General features: G+C 41.2%; 1 protein-coding gene and 1 pseudogene across 1 annotated transcript in view; both read right to left on the bottom strand.

The window, feature by feature from the left end:
• Positions 1-21,003, bottom strand: part of CUNH1orf87 (chromosome unknown C1orf87 homolog) — a 78,378-nt gene extending 57,375 nt beyond the window's left edge. Inside the window, 5 exon segments of the mRNA XM_044383579.2 lie at positions 1,412-1,485; positions 1,488-1,624; positions 19,412-19,544; positions 20,634-20,709; positions 20,962-21,003. Coding sequence (XP_044239514.2) covers positions 1,412-1,485; positions 1,488-1,624; positions 19,412-19,544; positions 20,634-20,709; positions 20,962-21,003 — 462 coding nt within the window.
• Positions 15,967-17,248, bottom strand: LOC113254605 (SWI/SNF-related matrix-associated actin-dependent regulator of chromatin subfamily E member 1-like; annotated as a pseudogene).
• Positions 21,004-23,092: the final 2,089 nt, after the last annotated feature.

Genomic DNA, 23,092 nt, shown 5'->3' with positions numbered 1-23,092 from the left:
CAAATGATAAAATTTACCTGAAAGTAATCAGGAAATAATAAAGTGTTTTATAAGTATAATATTATTACCAAGGTCATCCTTGGGGAGTAACAACAAATACATTAATGCTAGAGTCAAAATTATGTAAAAACTCAGAGGTCTTTAGATGTTCAGAACGGATCATTTCACCTCTGCAGATGCAGTTCCGACCAGGCCTTCAATTCAAGACCTACTTATAAGACAGTCAAAAAAAGGGCACCTGGGTGGCTCAGTTAGTTCATCGTCTGCCTTCAGCTCAGGTCATGATCGCTGGAGCCCAGTGTCAGGCTCCCTGCTCAACAGGGAGCCTGCTTCTCCCTCTCCCTCTGCCCACAGCCCCCTCCCCTGCTTGCTCTCTCTCTCTCTCAAATAAGTAAAATCTTAAAAAAAAAAAAAAAAGTCAAAACACATTAACGGGGGATGTCGAAGGTTCAAGTTGCAGTGTAGGCTCTGCCACTGACATTTTGGACAAGTCACTTTTATTTCTGGACCCACATGCAACTAGACCTTGCAGATTATGGTTTGAGGTCCACTGGTGGGCCATTAACCACTTTAAATTATAATCTTTACAGAGTTCTTATGAGCAAAAGACCACAAATCCATAGGCTGTTATTTTCTCAGATGACTGAAGACTAGCTAGTATCTGAGTGATTTAGTAAGGGTATTAAAATTATAAACTAAAAATAGTTATGTTAGAGTTTACTGCAGACTCTAATTCAGTATTCTACTAAAATACTTGGCTGTCACTTAATGCTTGGCAGCACTGCAAAACTCCTACTCTATGTATCCGTCTAATTGCAATTTCAGCAATTTTTGGAAATGGTACTTTGTTATCAATGAATCATTAGTTTTGTCTTGATTTGGATCCAGTTTTCAATTGCTGCTATTCTTGCTTTTTAATTACAAATTAGTGATCCTATAGATTCATCATTATTAAGTTAGTTTGTTGTGGATTGTTTGGTTGATTTTTAACAGAGTACAGTGATGTATATTTCTATCAAGATTTTTGGCCGATATTTTTTTGATGTGTAGACATAGTTGCATTGGATTTTGAAAATAAATGATCTCTTCCTCTAATGTGAAAGCAGGCAGACCTTCCACCTCCAACACATGCAAATGTGCAAGTACACTTACTCCGATCACTGCACGAGTATCACTGAGTTAGCCACGGATAGAGTAGGTTGGCCAGCTCAATTGGTGGTCAATAAGGATGCAATATACACAATGACCTAAGCATTTAGTTTCAGATTAAAAAAAATGAACTCCAAGTCTATCTTACATGAAATATATTAATTATCATTAGTACAAGAGTGTGTGGTATGAATTGGTTTCCAACCTCATTCTGAATTTTCCTAGTCAATTACCAAGAAAAGTTTGGGGATTTGTCACTCACGTTGCCATCCAGAAATCTGCTTCTGAGTGCTCCTGTCAGGAATTTCTGATTGTTCTCTGGGCACTTGCTTTCTTATCATCTGGGTTACGACTGATTTAATGATTAGTAGGATTGGTAGGAGCTGGGGAGTCTCTGCTCCTCTGTTTTGCACCACCAGTCATGGATTTCTGGAGTCCTGTTGGAGTTTCTGCCTTCAAGTTCTCATTGTCCTTGCTGTGAGGAAACAGTTTTGCACTTTGTTACTCACAGGGCAGACTCTGCATACACTAGGCTGGCATGAGAAACAGAAGGTGTTAGTCTGGTGGTGTGAACAGTGGTAACTCAGCATGGTGGAACAAAGGAGTAAACATTGATTATCTGTGTATGAATCATTTACCGTAGAGAGACTGTGTTATTATCTTCTCAGAGTTTAACTTCTCCTACCCTCTTCCTCATATTCATAAAGAGAATCTATCCAAATGTTCTCAGACCCTTAACGTAAGTAATGGCAGTGTCAAAAATGACCCCTATGGGTTATCATATATCTTACTGACAAATCTAATGGTTATTTTCAGTGTTTGCAACTAGAAGAAGAAAAACTCCAGTCAAGGGGGTTTGCTAGCTCCAGTCCTGCTCTGTGTCTCTCCTCAGGTACCTCAACCCGTGGCTTCTTTTTCTCTCAGTAGTCCTCCATTTAAGCTTAATATTAAATAGAGAAAAGGAAAGGAAAAAAGAAACTGTAGGAATGATTCAAAGAAATGCAATTTTAAAAAGATTCAACCTTGTTTAATAACTAAAGACTCACAAATCAAAGCAATTATATAAGATATTTTAAATTTAGGAAACTTCTTTGGAAGTAAGAAAGTCAAATGCTAATGGCCATAGAAATAGATATAATTAATATAGTGGGTGACTTGACAAAACATAGGAAGAGTCAGTCAGGAAGTTGAAATGGTTTAGCCTACTAAATCAACATTTAAGATTGTGTATTATGGGGAAAAATACAGAAGAAGAAAAATTTTGAACTCTAGGTGAATATGTTGAGTATTTCATTTTATGTTCATATGATAGAATTTATAAAGCCATGAAAATAGTTAGGAATAATTTTAATGACACAAAAACATGTCCAGTTATACAAATAAGTGAAGAATATAATTCTCTCAACTATGAAAAATGCATGTGCATATTATATGTGTTTATCTGTGAGTACATAGTATATCTAAAAAGAAATATACCAGAAATAAACAGTAAGTGTCTCTGGGTAGCAGAACTCAGAATATTACTATAATATCTTATAAAATTATTATTCTAAATATTTTTCATGAGAAAATATTATTTTATAATCAGGAAAAGTCAATTTCAATATAGCTATAGAAGGCATCCTATAAATTCTAGCTGTTAGTACTGATACAATGGAAAAGATCCATCTTAAAGCATGGCATAGTATCTGAGCATAAAACAGTGGCTCTGATACTTGTTGATTTGAAAAATCCAAACCAAAGGCAATGATTTAGAATGTATGTATACTTTTTATAGTAATCTTCTTCGTCGTGGCAGGACAGGCAGGAAAGAAGCCCTAAAAAAGAACTCTGAGGAATACCTACACTTAGAGAAGAGCCCTCAAAGGAGATTTAGAAGAAATTCTCAGTAAGGTAGAAGGGAACCAGGAGTGTGGAGTCTTGGAAGCAAAGTGAAGAGCATGTTCCCAGAGGGAGGGCATCGTTAACAGTGTCAGGGGCTCGGAAGAAAGGTGAATTCTGAAAAGTGTCCATTGGATTAAGCCATAAGGATGCCGACAGCATCTTGACAAAGGAGCTTCTGTGAGGTAATGGAGGTGGACGCCAGACCGAAGTGGGTGGGGAGGAAGGGGGCCAAGAAACTGAATTACCAGAAGTATAACCTCCGTGAAGAAGTTCGGTTTCAAGAACGGAGAGAGGGGGGTTGGTGACTGGAGTATAATATCGGTTTCAGATAGGGCTTTATTATTATCATGTTGAAGGATCATGGGGACTTTAACACATTAAACGTCAATGGTGAAGAGCCCACTGAGCCAGAGCGAAAGACAGGATATTACTGATGAACTATGATGAACCCTGACAAAGCGAGATGGGGCATCATTGAGAGAACAGAGATAGAAATGAAACCTCAGGGCAGGGTAGTAGGGAGATAGGTGAGGATATAGGCAAATTTATTTGTACATTTGTTGTCAGCTTGACTTTTGTCTTTGATATGTAAGGTATGCTTACCTGTTGGCTCTTAGGGGGGAAGCGCTAGGGAAGGAAGTCTGAACTAACGGCAGTTGGCTTGAGGTAACTGCTATGAAGAGTGGAAAAGAGCTGATCAGAACAAGTAGCAAGGTTAGCTGGGTGGGACCAGGTAGCCATGAAGGCTGGAGGCCACAGTTTTGTGGCTTCAGTCTGAGAGGTGCATGCTCTTCTCTAGGATTGCCTGAGTCCTCGTGGAGATGCAGAGGAGAGAGTGGGGCTCATTTAGGGCTGGGATTTGCAAGACAGGTGCAACTGAATGATAACAGAGCAAGACGGGAATGTGAGAACAATAGCGTGTATTTAACAAATAATTCTTGCAATGAGAGAAGATATAGAACATATGATCCCTGACCTCAAGAAATTTAATTTCATTTGGCTGTCCAAAAATAACACAAATAAGAAAGTTAACAACTGGTATAAACTTGCTTCCAGAAATCAGATTGATAGCTTCTATGTAGTGGTTACCTTTTTAGGGAGGTGAGAACCCATAAAGGAACAGTAGGGCCTTCCATGGTATCTGTAGTATTCTGATTTTTTTGTTTTTTGTTTTTTTGTTTTTTATCTTGGTGTTTGTCACAAGGATATATCACGTTTGTGAAAATTCAGTAAGACTAGTAAGACTATATAGTAAGACTACATATATGACATGTGTGCTTTTATGTGTGTACATAAAATAGATTATATTCCTATAACATGTTCAAAGAAATTGGTATAAAATTTGCATAAATATGAAACATACCTAATTAGTGTACAAATCAATGTCAAGTGAATATCACAAAGAATCAGGGCTGTTTGAAGTTCGTAAGAAAGAGAAATAACTATGATTTGCAATGGTTGCAAAAATAATATTGCTGAGCATTTAGCCACATGGCAGTCACATCATAGCCACTCACACTGGTTGGTTAATCTTCAGATCAACCCTGTAGGTAAGTGCTTGTATTATTTTCATCTTAGGACGAAGGAATTAAGACTCAGAGTTTATGTGATTTGTCTAATCGTAGATGGCTTTTCAGTAGTGGAACCAGAATTGAAACCCAAGTTGGCCTGATTGCACCAAGATGGCTACTTACTGCCAATAGGGTCAGGAGAGAACCCGTGGAAGTTTACATGATAGGAGCCGCAGAAAGTAGAGGAGGAAGAAGTGCAGATTTAAAGGCAAAAATGGGTTTGGGGCAGAGAGTTCACTCCTCTGACTGAAGGCAATCAGCTTTGCTTTAATCACCTTCCACGTCCTTTCGTGGGCAGTCCAAGACAGAACTGCCTGAGAAACGTGCAATGTATCTGCCTGCCTGTTAAAACAGTCACAGTAGATGTAAAACCAAAAATAACCTGTTAAATCTGTTCAAAGTAAAAGCTGTTTAAAACAACAACAACAACAACAACATACATAGCACTTCAAAATTATCATGAAAATGACTCCCCAGCTGAGAAACGGCATGTGCCTGTTAGCACAAACAGTTTGTCAACAACATGGGTTGTTATGCTGCTCACAACCTCACAGTTCTTTCTTCTAGACTTGTGTACTATCTACCTGAGGTACTGAAAATAGAAGTTTGCCATTTCGAAAGAAAGAAAAAAAAATGCCATCAACACTATCTTGGAAGCAAGGCACACCTAGCTTCTTCATATGCACTTCCGCCCTCCTCAGCGGCTGCTCTTAGGGACGCTGTGAAGTTCAGGGTCATCCCGGAACTACAGCAATTAGAGAAGATGATAAATAAAGGAGGCGAAAACTGTTCAGTGGTCTCCTGTCACACTGGGCTCTTCCTGCAAACCAGTGCCACCCTCCACTAGAGCTCAGAGTCTCGGGGTTAGAAAGAAACATTGCAAGGGCGTCTGGTAGCATCCTCTGCCCAGAGCAGTGTGGAGACCTCCCATCGGCCCACCTCCCATGTAACTCCAACTCGACCAGATCTCACATTTGATTTGGATTACACCCCTGCCGAGAACATCAAATCTCAAATGGAGGACCCAGGGGGGCTCAGCAAAAAGGTCACCAGATGCCATCTTAAAGGTCTGCCAGCCTTGGCAGGAACTCAGTGCCACCAATTTCCAACTGTGCGCCATCTAACAGGCCTCCAACCCTCTGGAGGAGACAGTCCTGAGTGTGCCAACGCAGTGAATGGGGATCTAATTTCAGTAAATGAAAGCATGTTCTTATTTGGAAGTAATAGCAGATAATCAACACAACCAGACTTTCCTTTTTTAAAAAGACAACAACAAAATAAAAATATAAAATGGGGCTGCGGAGGGGAGTGCAGCTGAAAATCTCACCCAACTCCATGGGGAAACTGAAATGTAAAGTTCGTGCTACTGCAGCAAATGTTATTGTGATGAAGTGTGAGGGTTTTTTTTTTTTTCTCTCTCTTTTTTTTTTAATGCCAGAGAGCTATACCATGTATTATTATCATAGAAATTTAGTCTTCAGAAAGATTTTTAAAGTACTTTAACTTAACTCCCAAACCTATGCCCAAATCATCTCTTCACCAACGGAATTATATGACCTAACATATACATCAGATGCCACATATACATTTACATAAATTCTTCCATGTTATTCTAATAGTCCTGAAAAGTAGATGTTATTATCACTATGGTGCAGATGAAAAAAATGGACGATCAGCGAGATTAAGTACATTGCTCAAGGCCACCTTGCAAGTGGAGATCTAAGACTCATAGCCAGATCTGTGTGGCTCTAAATCATATGCCCCTTCCTCTGAATTGCTCCTCAATTTTATACCCATAATATACAAACTGTCTGTTTTAAACAATAGGATTTTTATTCTCTTTTAAAATGTTAACAAAAAAGAACATACATAAACGCATCTAGTCTATCTTCCCAGCTAGACTTAAAGTCCCTCTACAGAACTCTTAAATGGCTGACATTCAGCTTTGGTTTGTGAACTTCCCAGGGGCAAGGAATGCATTATATTCCCAAAGTATCCCATTTCTTTCCTTATAACGTTGAGCCAAATTCTGACATCAATGAAAATAACCAAAGTTTATTTTTTCAGGGCAGAATAAAAGAAAAGGGTTATTTTAGACGCAAACTTAGCAACCCATCCAGTCAACAATTGTCCTTTGGTAGGATGCACTTGTAGCTTTTAGAAAATGATACCCCAACACACTTACTCTTCTGTGTCCTGCTTTGTTCACGTACATGCAGTTCTAGAGCTGAGATACATATTTACACATGGATGTTTTCTTCTGTCTGACTTGTCTTTCAGCTCTGCATTGCTACCTTATTGGTCAACGTCTTATTGGGCATCCAGTGGACTGTTTCGTCTTCAAAATTCATGAAAAATAGTGTCAGAACTGAAAAAATAGAGGATGTAAAAAGGAGATCATAGAGGAATTTCAAACCAAATCTGCTTAAGGAGGATGGAAATGATTCCATGAAGGTGTTGACCAAGGAAAAGCTAGAAAGCAAGCAAAAGCATTTGTTTGGGGTCTTGAGGGATTGCAATTTTGGAGGCACACAGTTGACTGAAATGGAACGTGTGTTCTAAATTGCAAGCAGAGAGTGCGCGCTTAAAAAGGCAAACCCCACAAGATTATAAAGCTTGTTTTGAAGGAATTTTGATTGGTGCTGACAGAGTGAAACTAATACCCAAGTGGCTATTTAGTTGATCGATATTACATTATATCTGTTTCAGTCCAAAGTGGAAGGATGTGTCCCAGGAGGTGGTGGAGGTGCAATTGGCAAGTTGCAATTGACAAAAGTCAAAAGTCCAAGGTGTTCTAAAAATTGAAACAGGAGACAATGCACAGGCCTTGCTTCCTCAATATCCTCTCCTCCCTGTTTTGAATGCTTCTCTTAGCAATGTTTATTTCCCTTTGGAATCTTCTTTCACAAAGGAATTGACATTTAAAATGTAACCGAAAGAGGAAATGAGATGTGGAAAAATACTCCAGGTTGGATGAAGTGCTTGTACCTGGAGAAAATGACAGTGATTTCTAACCTTTGAACCTCAGACCACCTGAGGTGGGTCATAAACATGCAGGGACCTGGATAGTAAAACACAGACTTGGATAGCACGGAATTTATTGAATTGGAATTTCTGAAAACAGGACAAGAAAATTTGCATTCTTAGCAAACATGTCAAATGATTCCTATGTACACTAAAGTTAGAGAAACAACAGCAGAGAGAAAGAAAAAGTTATTTCCATAATTGTGGAAAATTTGCCTATAATGACAAGCAGTATAGTGGTTTAAGACATGAACTATCTGTCCCATGCACCTGATTTTGAATCCGAGCTCCAAATGTCATTTGACTTTGGCAAGTTATTTCACATGTCTAATTTTTAGTTTCTCATCTGTGAGGTTAGAAAAATAATCCTTATCAAAATAAGATGTATAGAATACTTAGCACCAAGCCTGGTTCTCAGTCAACCCTTAGCGAATAGTGATTTTATGTTAGTCATAAAGTACAGAGCTATCTCCTTTATTAACACCTCCCTCATCACCCGAGCACAGAAAGGATGCTCTTTCCTTTGGAACCTCAGAACTTTCTTTATTGATAGGCAAAACTAAAGTTCAAGAGATCAAAATTTTGTAATACATAAGAACTTAGGAAAATTTATTTAAATAGATAAAAAGAGATCATGTAATCTAACTGACCACCTTGTAATTTACGAGTAACAGTGAATACAACTTCTAGAAATCACTCACTTTAAAAAACAAGACAGATTAATCAGTATCAAAATCTGCTCTCATTAAGCACAATTCTTCAGAATCATTTTCCTTAATTTTCCAAGAAAAAAAAAAAAAAACCCAAACATTGTCTCATCATGATGTCCTCAGGTGGACTATACCCAGGAGTTCTGCAGACTGTGCTGCTTTTAAATCTGGGAGCCGCTCTTGATCAGCTTGAAATTTCATGTCCTTTGCACTGCATTCTAGCCTGTTTTGCTTTTGCAAGTCTAAGCAAAGTGATTGTGCAACTGACTCACCTTTCCCCTAATTAACTCAGTGCTTTAAGGCACAATTTCTGAGCCAGGACTTCTGTCCGTATTGTGAGAGAATGTAGCACAAACAGTTCTCTCTCTGGACACATCCACGTGGTCTGTGGGAATGGGGAGTGATAATTATCGCTATGTTATTTTGTTTAATTAGGTTGAACTAAATCGGGGTATCAGGAGATCATGGATTTAAAAAGTGTACCGTAGGGAAAGAGGAGAGGGTTGAATAGATGGAGCACAGGATTTTGGGGGCAGGGAAAATACTTTGTACGCTACTATGATGATGGATACTTATTATTATACATTTGTCCAAAACCTTAGACTGTAGGACACCAAGAGTGAACCTTAATGTAAACTGTAGACTGCAGGTGATCATGCTGTGTCAAAGTGAGTTCATCAGCTGTAACAAATGTATCACTTTGGTGGGGAATGCAGATAATCGGGGAGACGATGCATAAATGCGGGTGGGCACAGGGTGTATGTGGTATCTCTGTACCTTCCTCTCAATTTTGCTGTGAACCTAAAACTGCTCTAAGAAAAATTAAGTTCTAAAAAAAGTGTACTATACAAATACAAATCTGTGATTTCTCAAAATTATAAGTGGTTAAACTAAATGTGGCAAGGTATTATAGTATCTCTTGATAGAAAATTTCCGCATAGGCATACAGGAACTTGTTTTGTTTTGCTCTTAAACCAAACTAGGATTATACTGTTTTATAACCTTTTACAAGAATATCCAGTCCATGATATAATGCAGATATCGTTATCATTACAGATATTGATACTTATGTCTCTGTGAGAACATTTTAAATGTCTCAGTGGTATTTCATTGCATGCAGATGCAAGAGTTTATTTAACTAGTCCTATTTTGTTGAACATTTACTGTTCCTCAATTTTGCTAATTTAAATATTGCTGCCCTATTGGACCTGTTCCTTTGCTGCTAGCTCCCTGCCTCCTTCCTCACCCCGGGAAGCTGATCTGTGTGGACTAATGATCTGCTCTCATGCCTTCTGATTCCGGCTGGTTTGGGTCAATGTGTAGCCCTGGCAGAAGATGCTCTGTCCTGCAACATTGCCTTAAGCTCCTTGTATTTCTTACTCAAAGGTCACTACCTTTCTCGAGGTGGCCTGAGCTACAGAACATTCCCTCCTTGGCAGCATTCTCTGCTTCCCATTTCTGCAGGCTGAGAGCTGGTCACAGCTTTGCCTCTGCTAGCCTGTGGTTCCTGCTACATCTTGCATTTTTCTGACTCTTATAAACAAACCCTTCTTGAACCAGCCTCATCTGAATTAGGTAATCTGTTTCCTACCGGACCTGGCTTGTACATTATTATGTAAATTTTTGAAACCAAACCATATATCCATCTATAATCATTTCTACAGAATTGATTCATGGATAGAGATCTTATGCCAAAGTACATACACTTTTTAAAAGTTTGTATTTAAATTCTAGTTAGTTAACATACAGTGTAATATTGGTTTCAGGAGTAGGATTTAGTGATTCATCACTTACATATAATACCCAGTGCGCATGACAAACTACATGCACTTTTAAGGCTTTTGATAAGTATACTTATACATAACTAACAAATCATCAAACTTTACATCAAAAACCAGGGATGGACTGTATGGTGACTAACATAATATAATAAAAAATATCATTAAAAAAAAAGCCAATAGCACATGAGTACTCTTTTTTCTAAATCCTTGTCAACCCTGGATATTTCCATTATAAAAATATTTCTGATTTTATCGGTAAAGGTAATGTCTCCTTGCTGTTTAAATTTTTTTGTAGTGCCAATCAGATTGAATCTCCCCCACCCACATATCTAAGGTTCATTTTTATTTCTTCTTTTGTGAATTGCCCATCCAGGTCTTCTGCCACTTTGTGAAACTGGGCTGCTCATCGTTTTCCTATTGGTTTGCAGGAGCTCTTCATGCATTAAGAGGATTAATTTTTCCCCTGTCATATATGTTGTAAATAGTATTTTGTTTTTTTAATTTACTTTTTATTCTGCTTTTTTAAATACAGAATTTCAAATGGTAAAATAACAACTTTTACTTCATAGTCTCAATATTTAGGATTGATGGGCACCTATTTTTTTTTATATATATAACACTGATTTGGCATTCATTCACATACTGCTGTATACTCTTACTGAAGGTCTTATGCCTATGTCTTACAACCCTGGAGAATAATTAAAAACAGCTTCCTGTAGTAAAAAGGCATAAGAGAAGTAGGATTTTAACATAATACTCCATCACTTTGAACTTGTGAAAATGGATATAATAGTGTGTGCTCTGGTGTTGCTTTAAGGAAAGACTGAATTCATGGATATTAAGGTATGCCGATTATATAGCAAGAAAAGCAATAAACAAAGATAAGGTATTATGATCAGTTATTTCTTTTCAAAAAAGACTAAGTAGGGGACTTGAATTCTTAAATCACCGTTTTGTCCAGGTTTTATATAGAGACTGTAATTGGTCACTGTTACAGTCTCCTGCATGGATTACTATAATGACTCCCTAAATGGCCTCTTTCTACTCATGTCTCTTCCAGTTGATCCTCCACACAGCAGCCAGAACCATCCTTTAGATGGTGACTTCTGGTGCTCACAGTTTTCCGATGGCTTCTCATTCTACATAGAACAAATCCTAAGTTCCCACCATGGCCCACAGGGCCTGTGATCCAAGCGCTGCTGGCCTCTCTGACCTCATCTCCTATCCTCTCTTCCCTTGATCACTCTGTGCACCAACATTGGCTTCCTCGCTCCTCCCTAAACATGCTGCAAGGCTTTCTATTTGCTGTTCCCTCTGCCCACAATGCTCTTTCCTCGGGGATTTGCATGGTTTACTCTCTGTGCAGATCCGTGCAGGCACCAGGCTCATGGTGAACTCCTGTGGTGTCACTTGGGACGGGCTGAATCTCCAGGGCAGGATGGTGGCGGCTCTGTGGGTGCCCTGATCTCTGGGTACTGTGCTCCTGCAAAACCATGTTCTCTCACTTTTTATGAAGTGAGGATAAGGCAGCCTTGTACAAAAAAGTCTGCTCGGGCTCCAGGTGGTCAACTTAGGTGCTATTTCTAGCAGGTGCTGTGTATAGCAGTTGCTGGGAAAGCCAGATGGCTAATATTTGGAGAACTTCTGGCTGTGGGAAGTTACAGCCTCTTCTCTGAAGATGCAGCAGAAAGAAGAAACTCGAATGGAAGTTAGAATCTGGTGAGCCACGCCCACCAGGATAAAGTAGGGCCAATCCTAGCCAGCTCATTGCTAAGTAACCATGGATAATTCTCATGGATAATTCCGGCTCTTGTCTCAGTTCAAATGCCACTTACTCAGGCCTTCTGGGAACACCCTTTGTGACTCAATATACCCTTTTGATCCTCCTCTATTTTTCCTCAAGGCACTATGCTCACTTGAACAGTTATTATTCATAGGTTTGCTATGTGTCTCCCATCATTAGAAGTTTAGGTATACTGCTGTATTCCCAAGGCTGGGCATGCAGTAGGTGCTCAATTAATGTTTGTGGCAAGGATGTTGATGGAATTCCATATATGCACTAATTTCTAAAACTGTTAACATCAACGCTTTTAAAAAGTTCAAGAAAGGAAAAAAAATAATGTGTTAATATGAAGGGCTTTGAGGGATCAAAAAATGACAGAATATGGGATCCAGGATAGTCATGTGAGAAAACACCAAAACTTTATTATTTCTAGGCTACCAGTATCAACACACATTATTAAAAAATTTGCTACCCTCTCCCGTAAAAATTTGCAGCCAGCTTCCCCTGTACTTTACTATACCAACAGCAGTGTAACTGTGGAATGAAGTGCTTTGGGTCATTGACTCTTGGCATTGGAAGGATCTACAGAGGCCAACTTTACTCACCGAAGCATCTCTCCTCACAGGCATTTCTGGAAATGGACCCAATTCCTCTTTTATTGAACAACTCAATCCTCAGATTCTGTAAATGTTCCCCTTATGCCACAGTTCACACCCTGGACCTTCCATCATGCTACAGCTTTAGTGCCCACACTTTCAGTGTGCCAGCGTCCCTCCTAAAATGGGGCATGCAGAAGGAGGTACAGTATTGCATAGTTGGCATACCCAGTTCCGAATACACTGAGCCTCCCGCAGCCCTCTCCGTGCAGCCTCTTGGCTCATGCTGAGCACAAACAGAAATGTAAAGGGGAAAACACTCCATTTTATCCTCTACTCTCTACGACTACCACATACTGCCAGTCACCAAATGTGTGTGGGTTTCCCCACACCAAGCAATTCTTCAACACCAGCTGGGTATACTTACTATTCAATTCAGTTCTGATGCTATCTGCCTAGAGTCAGCACAGACCCCACAGGTTAAGGGCTCAGTCCCACAAGACTGTCCCACCCCCTTCAGACATCAATCACAAGTCCAGGTTATTACCTGTGTTTCTGATAGACCCACTATAAATCAGGATTCTCACAACCCCCTCCTCAGGTTTGAGGAATTTGCTAGAGCAGCTCACAGAACTCAGGGAAACAGTTTATTTACCAGATTACTGATTTATTATAAAAGGATATAACTCAGGAATAGCCAAATGGAAGAGATGTGTAAGGCACGGTATGTGGGAAGGGGCGAGGAACATCTATGCCCTCTCCAGGCACACCACCTTCCCATCACATAGATGTGTTCAGCAGCCTGGGAATTCTTTGAACCCCATACTTTTGAGATTTTTAGGGAGGCTTCATCATGTAGTTATGCTCAATCATTAACTCAATCGCCAGCCCCTCTCCCCTTTCCAGAAGATGGCAGGTAGGGCTGAAAGTTCTAAGTTTGTAATCATGGCTTGGTCTCTCTGGTGACCAGCCTCCATCCGGAAGCTGTCCAGAGCCCGTTGAGAGTATCCTCATGGGAGCAGAGACACCGCATCCCCCAGGAAATCTCAAGGGATATAGGGGCTTTGTGTCAGGAACGAGGGTCAAAGACCAAATATTAGGACAAAAATGCACCTGGGGCTATTATCTCTTAGGAAACTGCAAGGGTTTTAGGAACTCCATGCCGGGAACAGAGACCAACAGATATAATTTCTATTATTTTGCAACAAGTAAAACCCAGACGTTTATTCCATATAATGATTTACATGTACTCTTCTCTAAAGACAGACTTTGCGTATATCTCTGTTGATTTCATTTTGTTGGTTTTAGCTCATTTTCCTGCCAAGTCTTTTCAGCCTTCTTCTACCTACACGTTTACTGAAGTGATTTCAGTTATGGATTAAACAATGTTGACTAAAAACAGGGTTACACACAAATCCTCTCAACCTCTCCACCTCTACCACAGAATGTTGACATCAACTGTTCAGTCACCACCATGTTGGCATAATCTGGTTTTAGTCAACATGTACCAACCCTTAGCGCCCATCACTTTTGTCTTTTGTTTTTACAACTAATATAGTTAATTCTTTGGCCTGCAGTTTTGCCAGGGCTTGCCCACAGGCCTCAAGTTTTGTGATTTTATTACGCACTTTTATCTCCTTTTAGAAAATGGGAATATTTATCTCCTATCGGTTGGCATTATCTTGCTCTCCATGAGCTATCAAAGATTACCCCTCAGGGTCCCACGGTAACATGTGCATGCTGTTTTAGCAACATGGGCCTTTAGGCTCGGATTTAAAGCAACGAAGTATTATCTTTCTAGATCTTAATTTTTCTTGGCACCCATTGTGCTCTAGTTCATTTATTAGGCTTTCCGTATGTATAAGACTTTGTACTCAGTGCTGAGGGTGCAGTGGTGCACACGGGATTTACAGCTAAATGGAGGAGCCAGAAATGCATAGGAAATCATCACAGAGTGTAGTAGTCCCTTAAGGGTCCTATGGAAGCCCACGGGGTTGGGGGGTGGGTGAATCTGGAGCTAGAGGTGATGGCACCTCATTAGATCTGCATTTTATTTTATTTTATTTTAAGATTTTATTTGTTTATTTGACAGAGATAGAGACAGCCAGTGAGAGAGGGAACACAAGCAGGGGGAGTGGGAGAGGAAGAAGCAGGCTCATAGCGGAGGAGCCTGATGTGGGGCTCGATCCCAGAACGCCGGGATCATGCCCTGAGCCGAAGGCAGACGCCTAATGACTGTGCCACCCAGGCGCCCCAGATCTGCATTTTAGAAAGATGATGCTGGCCATACATGAGAAGTGGGCTTCTCAAACTGTCATGTTGCACAGGACTCACCTGAGAAATGACAAAAATGCAGACTGTGATTCACGGTGTCTGAAGAGGGGCCTGCGAGTCTGCATCTAACCAGCTCCCTCCCAGGGGAGGCTGATGCTGGTGGTCCATGGCCTACCCTTTAGGGAGCATACTTTTATGAAGTAGATTAGAGAAAGAGAGAAAGGGCGGGTTGAAAGTATGGTGGAGTGATCTGGGAGGCAAATGATGGTGGCAAAACTCAGGGACACTTGTTTCGCTCTCTGAAGCCTGGAGATTGATCTCCTTGGTGAAGAATCTGACTACTAAATGGGTATTGAGTATTTTCCGTTCATCTGTCAATAACTGTACAGGCTAAATTAAGGAAAGAGGGAGGGAGCTCGACTCCAATCTTAATTGTTAGTAACTGGCCTCACTTTAAGCCCAACCGAGACCTCAGTTGTCTCATCTGTAAAATGGGAGGTGGTTGTTATGGGCTGAATGGAACCCTAAAATTCATACATTGAAGTCCTAACCCCCCCCAGGCCTCAGAATACGACCTTATTTGGAAATGGGTGATTGCAGATGTCATTAGTTAAATTGAGGTCATGCTAGAATAGGATGGCCCCCTAATCCAATTGACTGGTGTTCTTATAGAAAGGGGAAATTTGTACACAGACACATATCCAGGGAGACTGCCATGGGAATTTTAGAATTATGCTGCCACGAGGAACAAAACTACCAGAAGCAGGGAGAGAGACCTGGAAGCTCTCCTTCTCAGGCAGTTTCAGAGGAAGCACAGTTTTACCAACACCTTTATTTCAGACTTGTAGCTTCCAGAACCGTGAGACAATACAGTGTTGTCTACGCCACCCAGTTTATGGAGCTTTGATACAGCAGCCCTAGCAAATTAATACACTGATTTCTATCACGAAGATCACATTCAGGTCTGACATACTATTCCATCCTCTCCACACGTCCTACGGGAAATCTGAACTAAATGTGTGATTATACAGGAAGATTTCTGTTTTCCATCCATTATTAATTGGTGATTTTTCTTTTTAAAGACTTCTTCCTTTTTTGGCTTTCACTTATGTTTCTTTTTTTGTTTTTAAACTCAAAAAACATTATTTTTTTCATTTTAAAAAAGTATTCAGAACACATCAGACAAGGCAACATTTATTCTTTCGTCTCGTCTTCCAGTGTGGGGTCTGTTGGCGGCCCCTCCACTGTGGCACTGTTGTTCTCGAAGCCACTATTACCATCACGGATTCCTTCCTCAGCCATCCTGTCCACCCCACCCTGCCCGCTCTCCTTGTCCTCAGGAGTAGACGTGCCTTCTTCACCATCCTGTTGGCTTTCTGTCACTTCTTCGAGGCATCTCCCGTCTCCACTGGGATGCTCTCGTCCTTCTCCTTGGTCTTACTCAGGAACCATGCTGCTCTGACGGCGTTCAGCTTGCTCTTCTGCCAATTTCTCCCTTTCTGCCTGCCTTTTACCAGCCTGTTCCTCTGCCTGGGCAATTTCAGAGGTAGTGTTTTCCATGATCCATGCTGACTTCCAAACCGCACAACCTCTTATGTTCACTGTTAAATGAATCTGTGCTTTCCAGGAATTTCCTCTTCTCTTCCTGGTCTCGCTTCTCCATTGAAAGAAGTTCAGCTTCTAGTTTTCACTGATGAACCATTAAGGACTGGACCTGTCATTTGAGGACCTGCATTCTACCTGTTGTGACAACTGCATGTGTGTCACCACCCTCTCACTAAGGATTTCACTGACGAGGCGGTGGCTTCCCTGGGAACAGGCGGTGGCCGTACATGTCACTGAAAAGCCATCCTCATGGTCATCTGGCTCTTCAGCTGCTGGATTCTCATGAAAGGGTCTCCTTTCTCCAGGCGAGACTCTCTGACGACTTTCTTTCTCGAAAGCAGCTTCTGCGTGACCTTTTGCCTTTATGTGAGCAAGGTATGCAGGGGGGAATTATGACAGATGCCTTCATAGATTCATTGTACTCTATCTTTTCTGCTTCATAGTCCTTTAAATAGTCTTGTTTTTCTTCATCAGTGAGATCTCACCACATGCCGCCAATAATCTTGCCAATCTCCCATAACTTCCGGTCAGAGTTGGAAGCTTTTACTTTCTGCTATGTGTCATGTTAGGCCATCAGCGGCTTCGCTGGTGGCTCTGGGGGTTTTGGGAATCGTAATATCGGAGGATGCCATGACCTGACTGTTGGTGCCCGGGTTCCCGCCCAGCCTGCAGTTGTTCCAGGCGAGAGGACTGTATGGATTGTAACCCATAAACCCTGGTGTGCTGGGCATTTGTGTGGAAGAACCTGGGGTGGGAGGTGGGGCAGAAGATGGCCTTCTTGACATTTTGGAAGATTAAGTTCTCAGTTCCTTAAGAATGAATCTGAGACACTGAGCAGAAAAAGCCTCACTTCTGTTTCTTACATAGATGTTTTACTAATAGACTCAACAGATTCAGCCCAGAGAAAAAGCCCTCTTGAGGCTCAGGCTGAAAGTATAGATGCAGACAACTAGAATGCTTCAGAGACAGAGTTTGGGACATGCCTGACATGACAGTGGTAGGGCTGTCCTTACTCGGCAACAAGAACCCTTCTGAAAATCTTTTATTCTTGAACCATACAGAAATATTTTAGCAAACAGTCAATGGTCCTGTGTCATTCCAGCAACAGTAACATGAAACCCATAGGAAACAGAAACAAAGCAACCTATCTTGATATTTTTTTAAACTTTTTTTTTTTTTTACAGTTGTCATAGAAGAAACAGAACTTTGTCTTTTATTTCACAATTTATGTATCTAATCTAATGTACTCTTTTACTTCCAGGATTATGAAGTTTAAAGAATAGAGAGAAAAAATAAAAGGCATCTTTCCATAAGACAAAGGGAGTTTTTCCCTATGTGAAAGGACAAGGACCCTCCCCCAGCAACCCCCTTAGGAACATGAGACTCTGATACTCCCGGATTTGGAACGAAAGGGGTAAATAACGAACCCCAGAGGGGAGTGGAATTAGTAGAGCAGTAATGTCATCTTCTGGGTGGGAGGAGAACAGAGCAGAGCATCCAAACTGATCCTAGTACTTTCCTTGCCAATCATGGGCATTTGGTTGTAGATCTTATTATTATAAGTATGATTATTATAAGATTATATCTCAGTGTCTTACTTTTCTCATCTACAAAACAGAGGTTGACTGCCTCCCAGACATAGAATATAAAAGGGATGGCAATAGAATAGAATAGAATGAGATTTGATTTTTTATTAAATGTCTTGTATCCCTGGAGAGATATGCTTCAATAATAATCGCAGAACCATTGATTGAGCATGTTGAATATACTACTAGGCCCTAGAAAGGTGGTTTGCATACTTTTTCCCATTTGGTCCTCACAACAACCCTACTAGATACATGAGTTTTAGCCTTATGTGAGAGATGGTAGAATCTGAGGCCAGAGATATTAATTAACTTTCTTTATGTCAAAAGGCCAGGAAGGCACAGAGCCAGGATTCAAATTCACATCTCTCAGCTCTGTAGGGATCCCAGATGCAGGACTCATGGGCTGCAAAGCTCACTTCCTGTGCCAGGACAGACATTACTAATTGATTACAGCACTCACTCTGGAATTTCTCTCGGCTGACAATACTGATGGTGGAGAGTGAAAGCAATTTGCCCTGCTAATGCCATGCTCCCTAACAGTGGTCCCGATGGCCTTATTTCAGAAATTCTGACTCAGTGGGTCTTGAGTTGGAACCCAAATCTTTATTCTTAAGGATTTTCCAGATGTTTCTGATGACAGCCAGGTTTGATATCCACTACTTTCTGTACCTATGTTCTGTGAGGTCAGGTCTTTTCTGTTTGTCTATTTGTTTGGTCTGTGGGCTTCTGAAATAAAGGCAAAAGCTATGGAAATAATCTCAGGCGGGAAAGGCAACTATTGACTGCTGCTGCGTACTTACGGAATGACTAGAGGAAAGGTGGGTCTAGTGCCTTCTTTTTCTTTTGAGAACCACCAAAATGTTGGAAGGAAGACTTAGTCATACCCTTCTGTGCCAAGTATCTGGTGAATTTTAGAGATACCTGAGTGTCTTCCCTCAAATATGACTATGATGAGCTTGAAGGGAAGAAAGACCATTTAGCTATGCTCCGAGAAGCCCCTGCTTGGAGGAGTATAGAATATAAATAAGAGTAAGTGAAAAATCTTATAATTTATGATTCATTATTAATCCCATTCCTTTAATTCATAACAAATTGACTAACACTATCCTCCCCCCCGCCAAATTACTACATGTAGTGGATTACAAGCGTGATGAGAAGCAGCAGCAATACCCCATTAATAGTTATAAATGTCTCAATGCTTCTATTCCTCATCTATTTGGAAAATCTGCCTAAGTAATTAAAGGGGAAGGGGAATTAAAAAGATGAAAAATATCAGGAAAACAGGGTGCATGGAAGTTATCAACACTATTTTACTTCTGTTACTTCTTAATGACTTAATTTTCCATGGACATTTTAAAAATGTAAATTTCTAGATTAAAGAAAAAAAAAAAGCCCCAGACTTCATTATCTTCCCAGCGAAGCAGATATTTGTCAAACGGTAAACTTACGTCTTTGGCTTCTCCACAAGGTACGGAAAGTGTTTACTTCCAATGATTTTCACCACCGTCTCAGGCATTGCTTCTGATCCACAGGGAGTCTCCCAAATGGAAGGCACGCTTCTTCTCGAAGCCTTTTCAAACCCTTGGATTGGAAAATAAGTAAATCTTTCTTCCTCTTGATTTCCCATTAGTCAGTGTAGCGTCCTTGTCGATGTTAACAAAATTAACAGCAGGACCTAGTGCTTTACCTATCTTATCTCACTTGACATTCCTAATAAAGGCATGATAAGATATTCTTAATTACTATTATCATTCTTGCTTTACACTTGAGGCATAACATAGTTATGTAACTTACTCAGTAGCATAGAATCAGTAATTAGCAGAATTGGGAATCCCATTTAAGAGGTCTGCAAAACAGGTCTACTGAGCCATCTGGAGACTCTACCTTCCTGATACCAGATGGGATTCTTGTGAGGTCAGAGAGGAGACCAGGGCTTTAGTGGGTTATATGAAAATCTTATATTCAGCGCTCAGGCTCAGTTTCCCTTCTTACAAAACCAGCATAATTCCAGTTCTACTTTCCGGGATTTAGGTTGAATCCAATATGATAACGCATCTGAAGGAGTGCTGTACATAGGAAAGAGGGATTTTTGTTGTTATTGTTGGTGTGTGTTTCTCCAATAATCCGGTGAATCTGAAATTGAGATTCTGTACTAGATAAACACTGGGTGTTTATACAGGTCTGATGCCAAGGGCAACTTAGAAGTTCTATAAACCTGGCCCCAGGCTGATCACTCTCTCTCAGAGACTCTCACAGACTGAAAGCTCTTCAGAGTTCATTCTAATCCAAAAGCTGGCTTTATAGATTGGTAAACCACGACCCAGAGAGGTGTATCATTTGATCAAGCTCACACAGCGAGCGTGACCAGACCCGTTTCTAGTACTCAGGTTTGAGGCAGACCAGCGCTTTCCCCAGGACCCCAGCTTCACTTAGTGTGTGGTCTGCGGGGGGGGGGGGGCAGGGGGGCGGGAAGACCTGCTGGATAGGACTACCCTCTCACAGGGTACCCTCTACCTGCTGTGAGAGGGTAGTCCTATCCAGCAGGACCTGCAACCTCTTTGAAGCTGTCTGGAAACTTTCAAGTTTGTGACGGTGGGGTCCCCTCTCTGCCCAGCAGCCGCGCGCCAGTCCTGAGCCCTTTCTGGGATAGAACAGAGGGGTTGGCCTTACCGCCGAGGTGCGTTTCCCCACCCAGGCAGCTCAGGCGTACTCGGTCTGTGCTTCTCCCGAGGATCCAGACCCACGGCTGCCAGCCGGGTTAGCAGGGCGGGCGATTGGAGCCCAGGAGTGGAGCCAATCACAAGCCGGCTTCTGGGGCTGCTCCCGCCCAGGTCGCTAAGGACGCAGAGGCTGTTGCTGGGCGGGGACCACGTTTCCATCCCGGTGCCGGCGCTTCAGTGCCGCTGCAGACAGGCGAGGAGTTTCGGTGTTCTCAAATCTGTGCTTTGGAGCTTCTCCAAGGGCTGTGTGCACCTTTCCTGAAGCTCATCTCGCTCACCTGTGTAGTCACGCTTGTCCCGCTCTTTCCCTTAAGCTTCATTTTCCCTTGGCGAGATTGGCACGAAATTGGAATCTTGCACTTGCCCGTTCAAATCCGGGCCCTTCCACTGTATGGCTTTGGATAAATCCCTTCTTTTCCCTGAGGTTCAATTTCCTTATCTGTAAAATGAGGAAAAGTAGTAAGACAGACGTATAGGTAAGTCGGCAATGAAATTACATAAGAGTAAAAAAAAATAATTTCATGGCAGATCTCTGATTTCAGCGACAACTATTCTTACCTTATAAGTTAACAATTACGAATAACATAATTTTATTTATATTTTAAAGATTAAAGAAATAGGGCTTGGGGTGTTGAGTAATTACCCAAGACTCCGCTGAGGCAACTGACAGAGCCTAGATTTGAATATATTCCTACACCTCCCGAATTTCCAGAAAAATTTTTATTATGTTTAAAGACTTCAGCAAACATGGGTAAAGACATTTTAAACTGACTCCAAAATGGTGCTACTATTTTCAGCAGCAGCAGCAGCAGCCCTGGCATCCATACTGCCTGCCCCCACCCTCTGGCTCCACTGTGTTTTTTGGTTCACTGTATCATCTACTGGCACACGCAGTGTGAGGATACACTCAGCTCCCCTCTAGGGCTCTCTCTCTAGTGAGCAAGACACACAGGCACTTTCTGTGATCTACAAAGTACCTCAGAGTAGAGGAAAGGGGGCAGCTCCCTATTTACTCTTCCAGCCCAGCTTCACATTGGGCCAGATCAGTCCTCCCAAGGCACAGTTCTGATAAGCCCTCTTGAGCCTGATGTCTCAAAGGACTCCCACCAGTCATAGAGGTTGTCCATGGTTTCAAAGTCTTCTATGCCCTATCCCCAGGCTAGATCTCTAGTTTGATCTCCCACGACTTCTCCCAGGTTTGCTATACTCCACTGCATCCAGTCTACCAACTGGCTTGAATCTGTCTCTTATTTTTCTACTTCTGTGCCTTATTCATTCTGTTCTCTTGGTACAAGACCTTTCTGTTTACTCACTGTGTTAGTGTAATCCATCCTTTAAGTTCTATTTCAAATGGTCAAGAGTATGCACCTGGGAATCAGATACCTTGGGTTCCAATCCTAGTTGTGCTAGTTCAAAGTGATCTTTGACAAATCGCTTGAAGTCTTTGTGCCTTAGTTTCCTCTTCTATAAAATGAGGATGACTTTTTGTGAAGATTAATTGTGTAATATAAGTAAGGTACTTAGAACAATGGCAGACACATAATGGGCAATATAAATGTTTGCTGTCATCATTATTACAATTATCTGTCCAGAAGCCAGGTCAGATCCCAGAAGCTGAAAATGGTTTCTCCTCTCTCTGTATAATTTGTGGTTTCTCTCTTTTATAAAATGTGTCTTTCTTTGCCTGATAGTATGACTATTTTTTTTGCATCGGTTGCCATACCTTCCTGGACGATGCTTGTGGTAGGCTGAGTAATGGCCCCCCAGACATCCATGTCCTAATCCTTAAAATCGGTTAATATTATCTTATGTGGCAAAAGGGACTCTGCAGATGTGATTAAGTTAAGAATCTTGAGATGGGGAGATTACCCTGGATTATCCAGGTGGGTCTTAAATATAATTGCCATTGTCCTTAGAAGAGGGAGGCAGAGGAATATTTGACTACAGAAGAGGAAAGAGGAGATATGACCATGGAAGCAGGAGGTTAGAATGATTTAAAAAAGGGTTTTGGGCCAAAGAATGCTGGTGGCCTCCAGAAGCTAGAAGACGAAAAACAAAAACAACAACAACTTGGAGGTTCCAGAAGGATCCAGACCCTGCCAGCTCCTTGACTTTAGCCCAGTGAGACCGATTTTAGGCATCTGGATTCCAAAACTCAAGGAGAATAAAGTTGTATTGTCATGAACCGCCAAGTTTGTGATAATTGATTATAGCAAGCCATGGGAAACGAATGCAATGCTATTGAAGGACCCACTTCCTTAAAGAACTGGTCTCACTCTGTGGCTTAAGTAGGCCAAACAGAGTTCTTATTGATGACCAATGTGCAGGTGTCAGATGAAAAAGAGGCCTTCTGTCTGTTGGGGTCACTAAAGTGTGAGGATAAGGTCTTGAGGCTGTTGGCAGATATTT

Source organism: Ursus arctos, unplaced genomic scaffold (genome assembly GCF_023065955.2).
Source record: "Ursus arctos isolate Adak ecotype North America unplaced genomic scaffold, UrsArc2.0 scaffold_12, whole genome shotgun sequence".
In the NCBI taxonomy this organism is placed as follows: domain Eukaryota; kingdom Metazoa; phylum Chordata; class Mammalia; order Carnivora; family Ursidae; genus Ursus; species Ursus arctos.
This window is presented reverse-complemented; position numbering and strand designations above follow the sequence as displayed.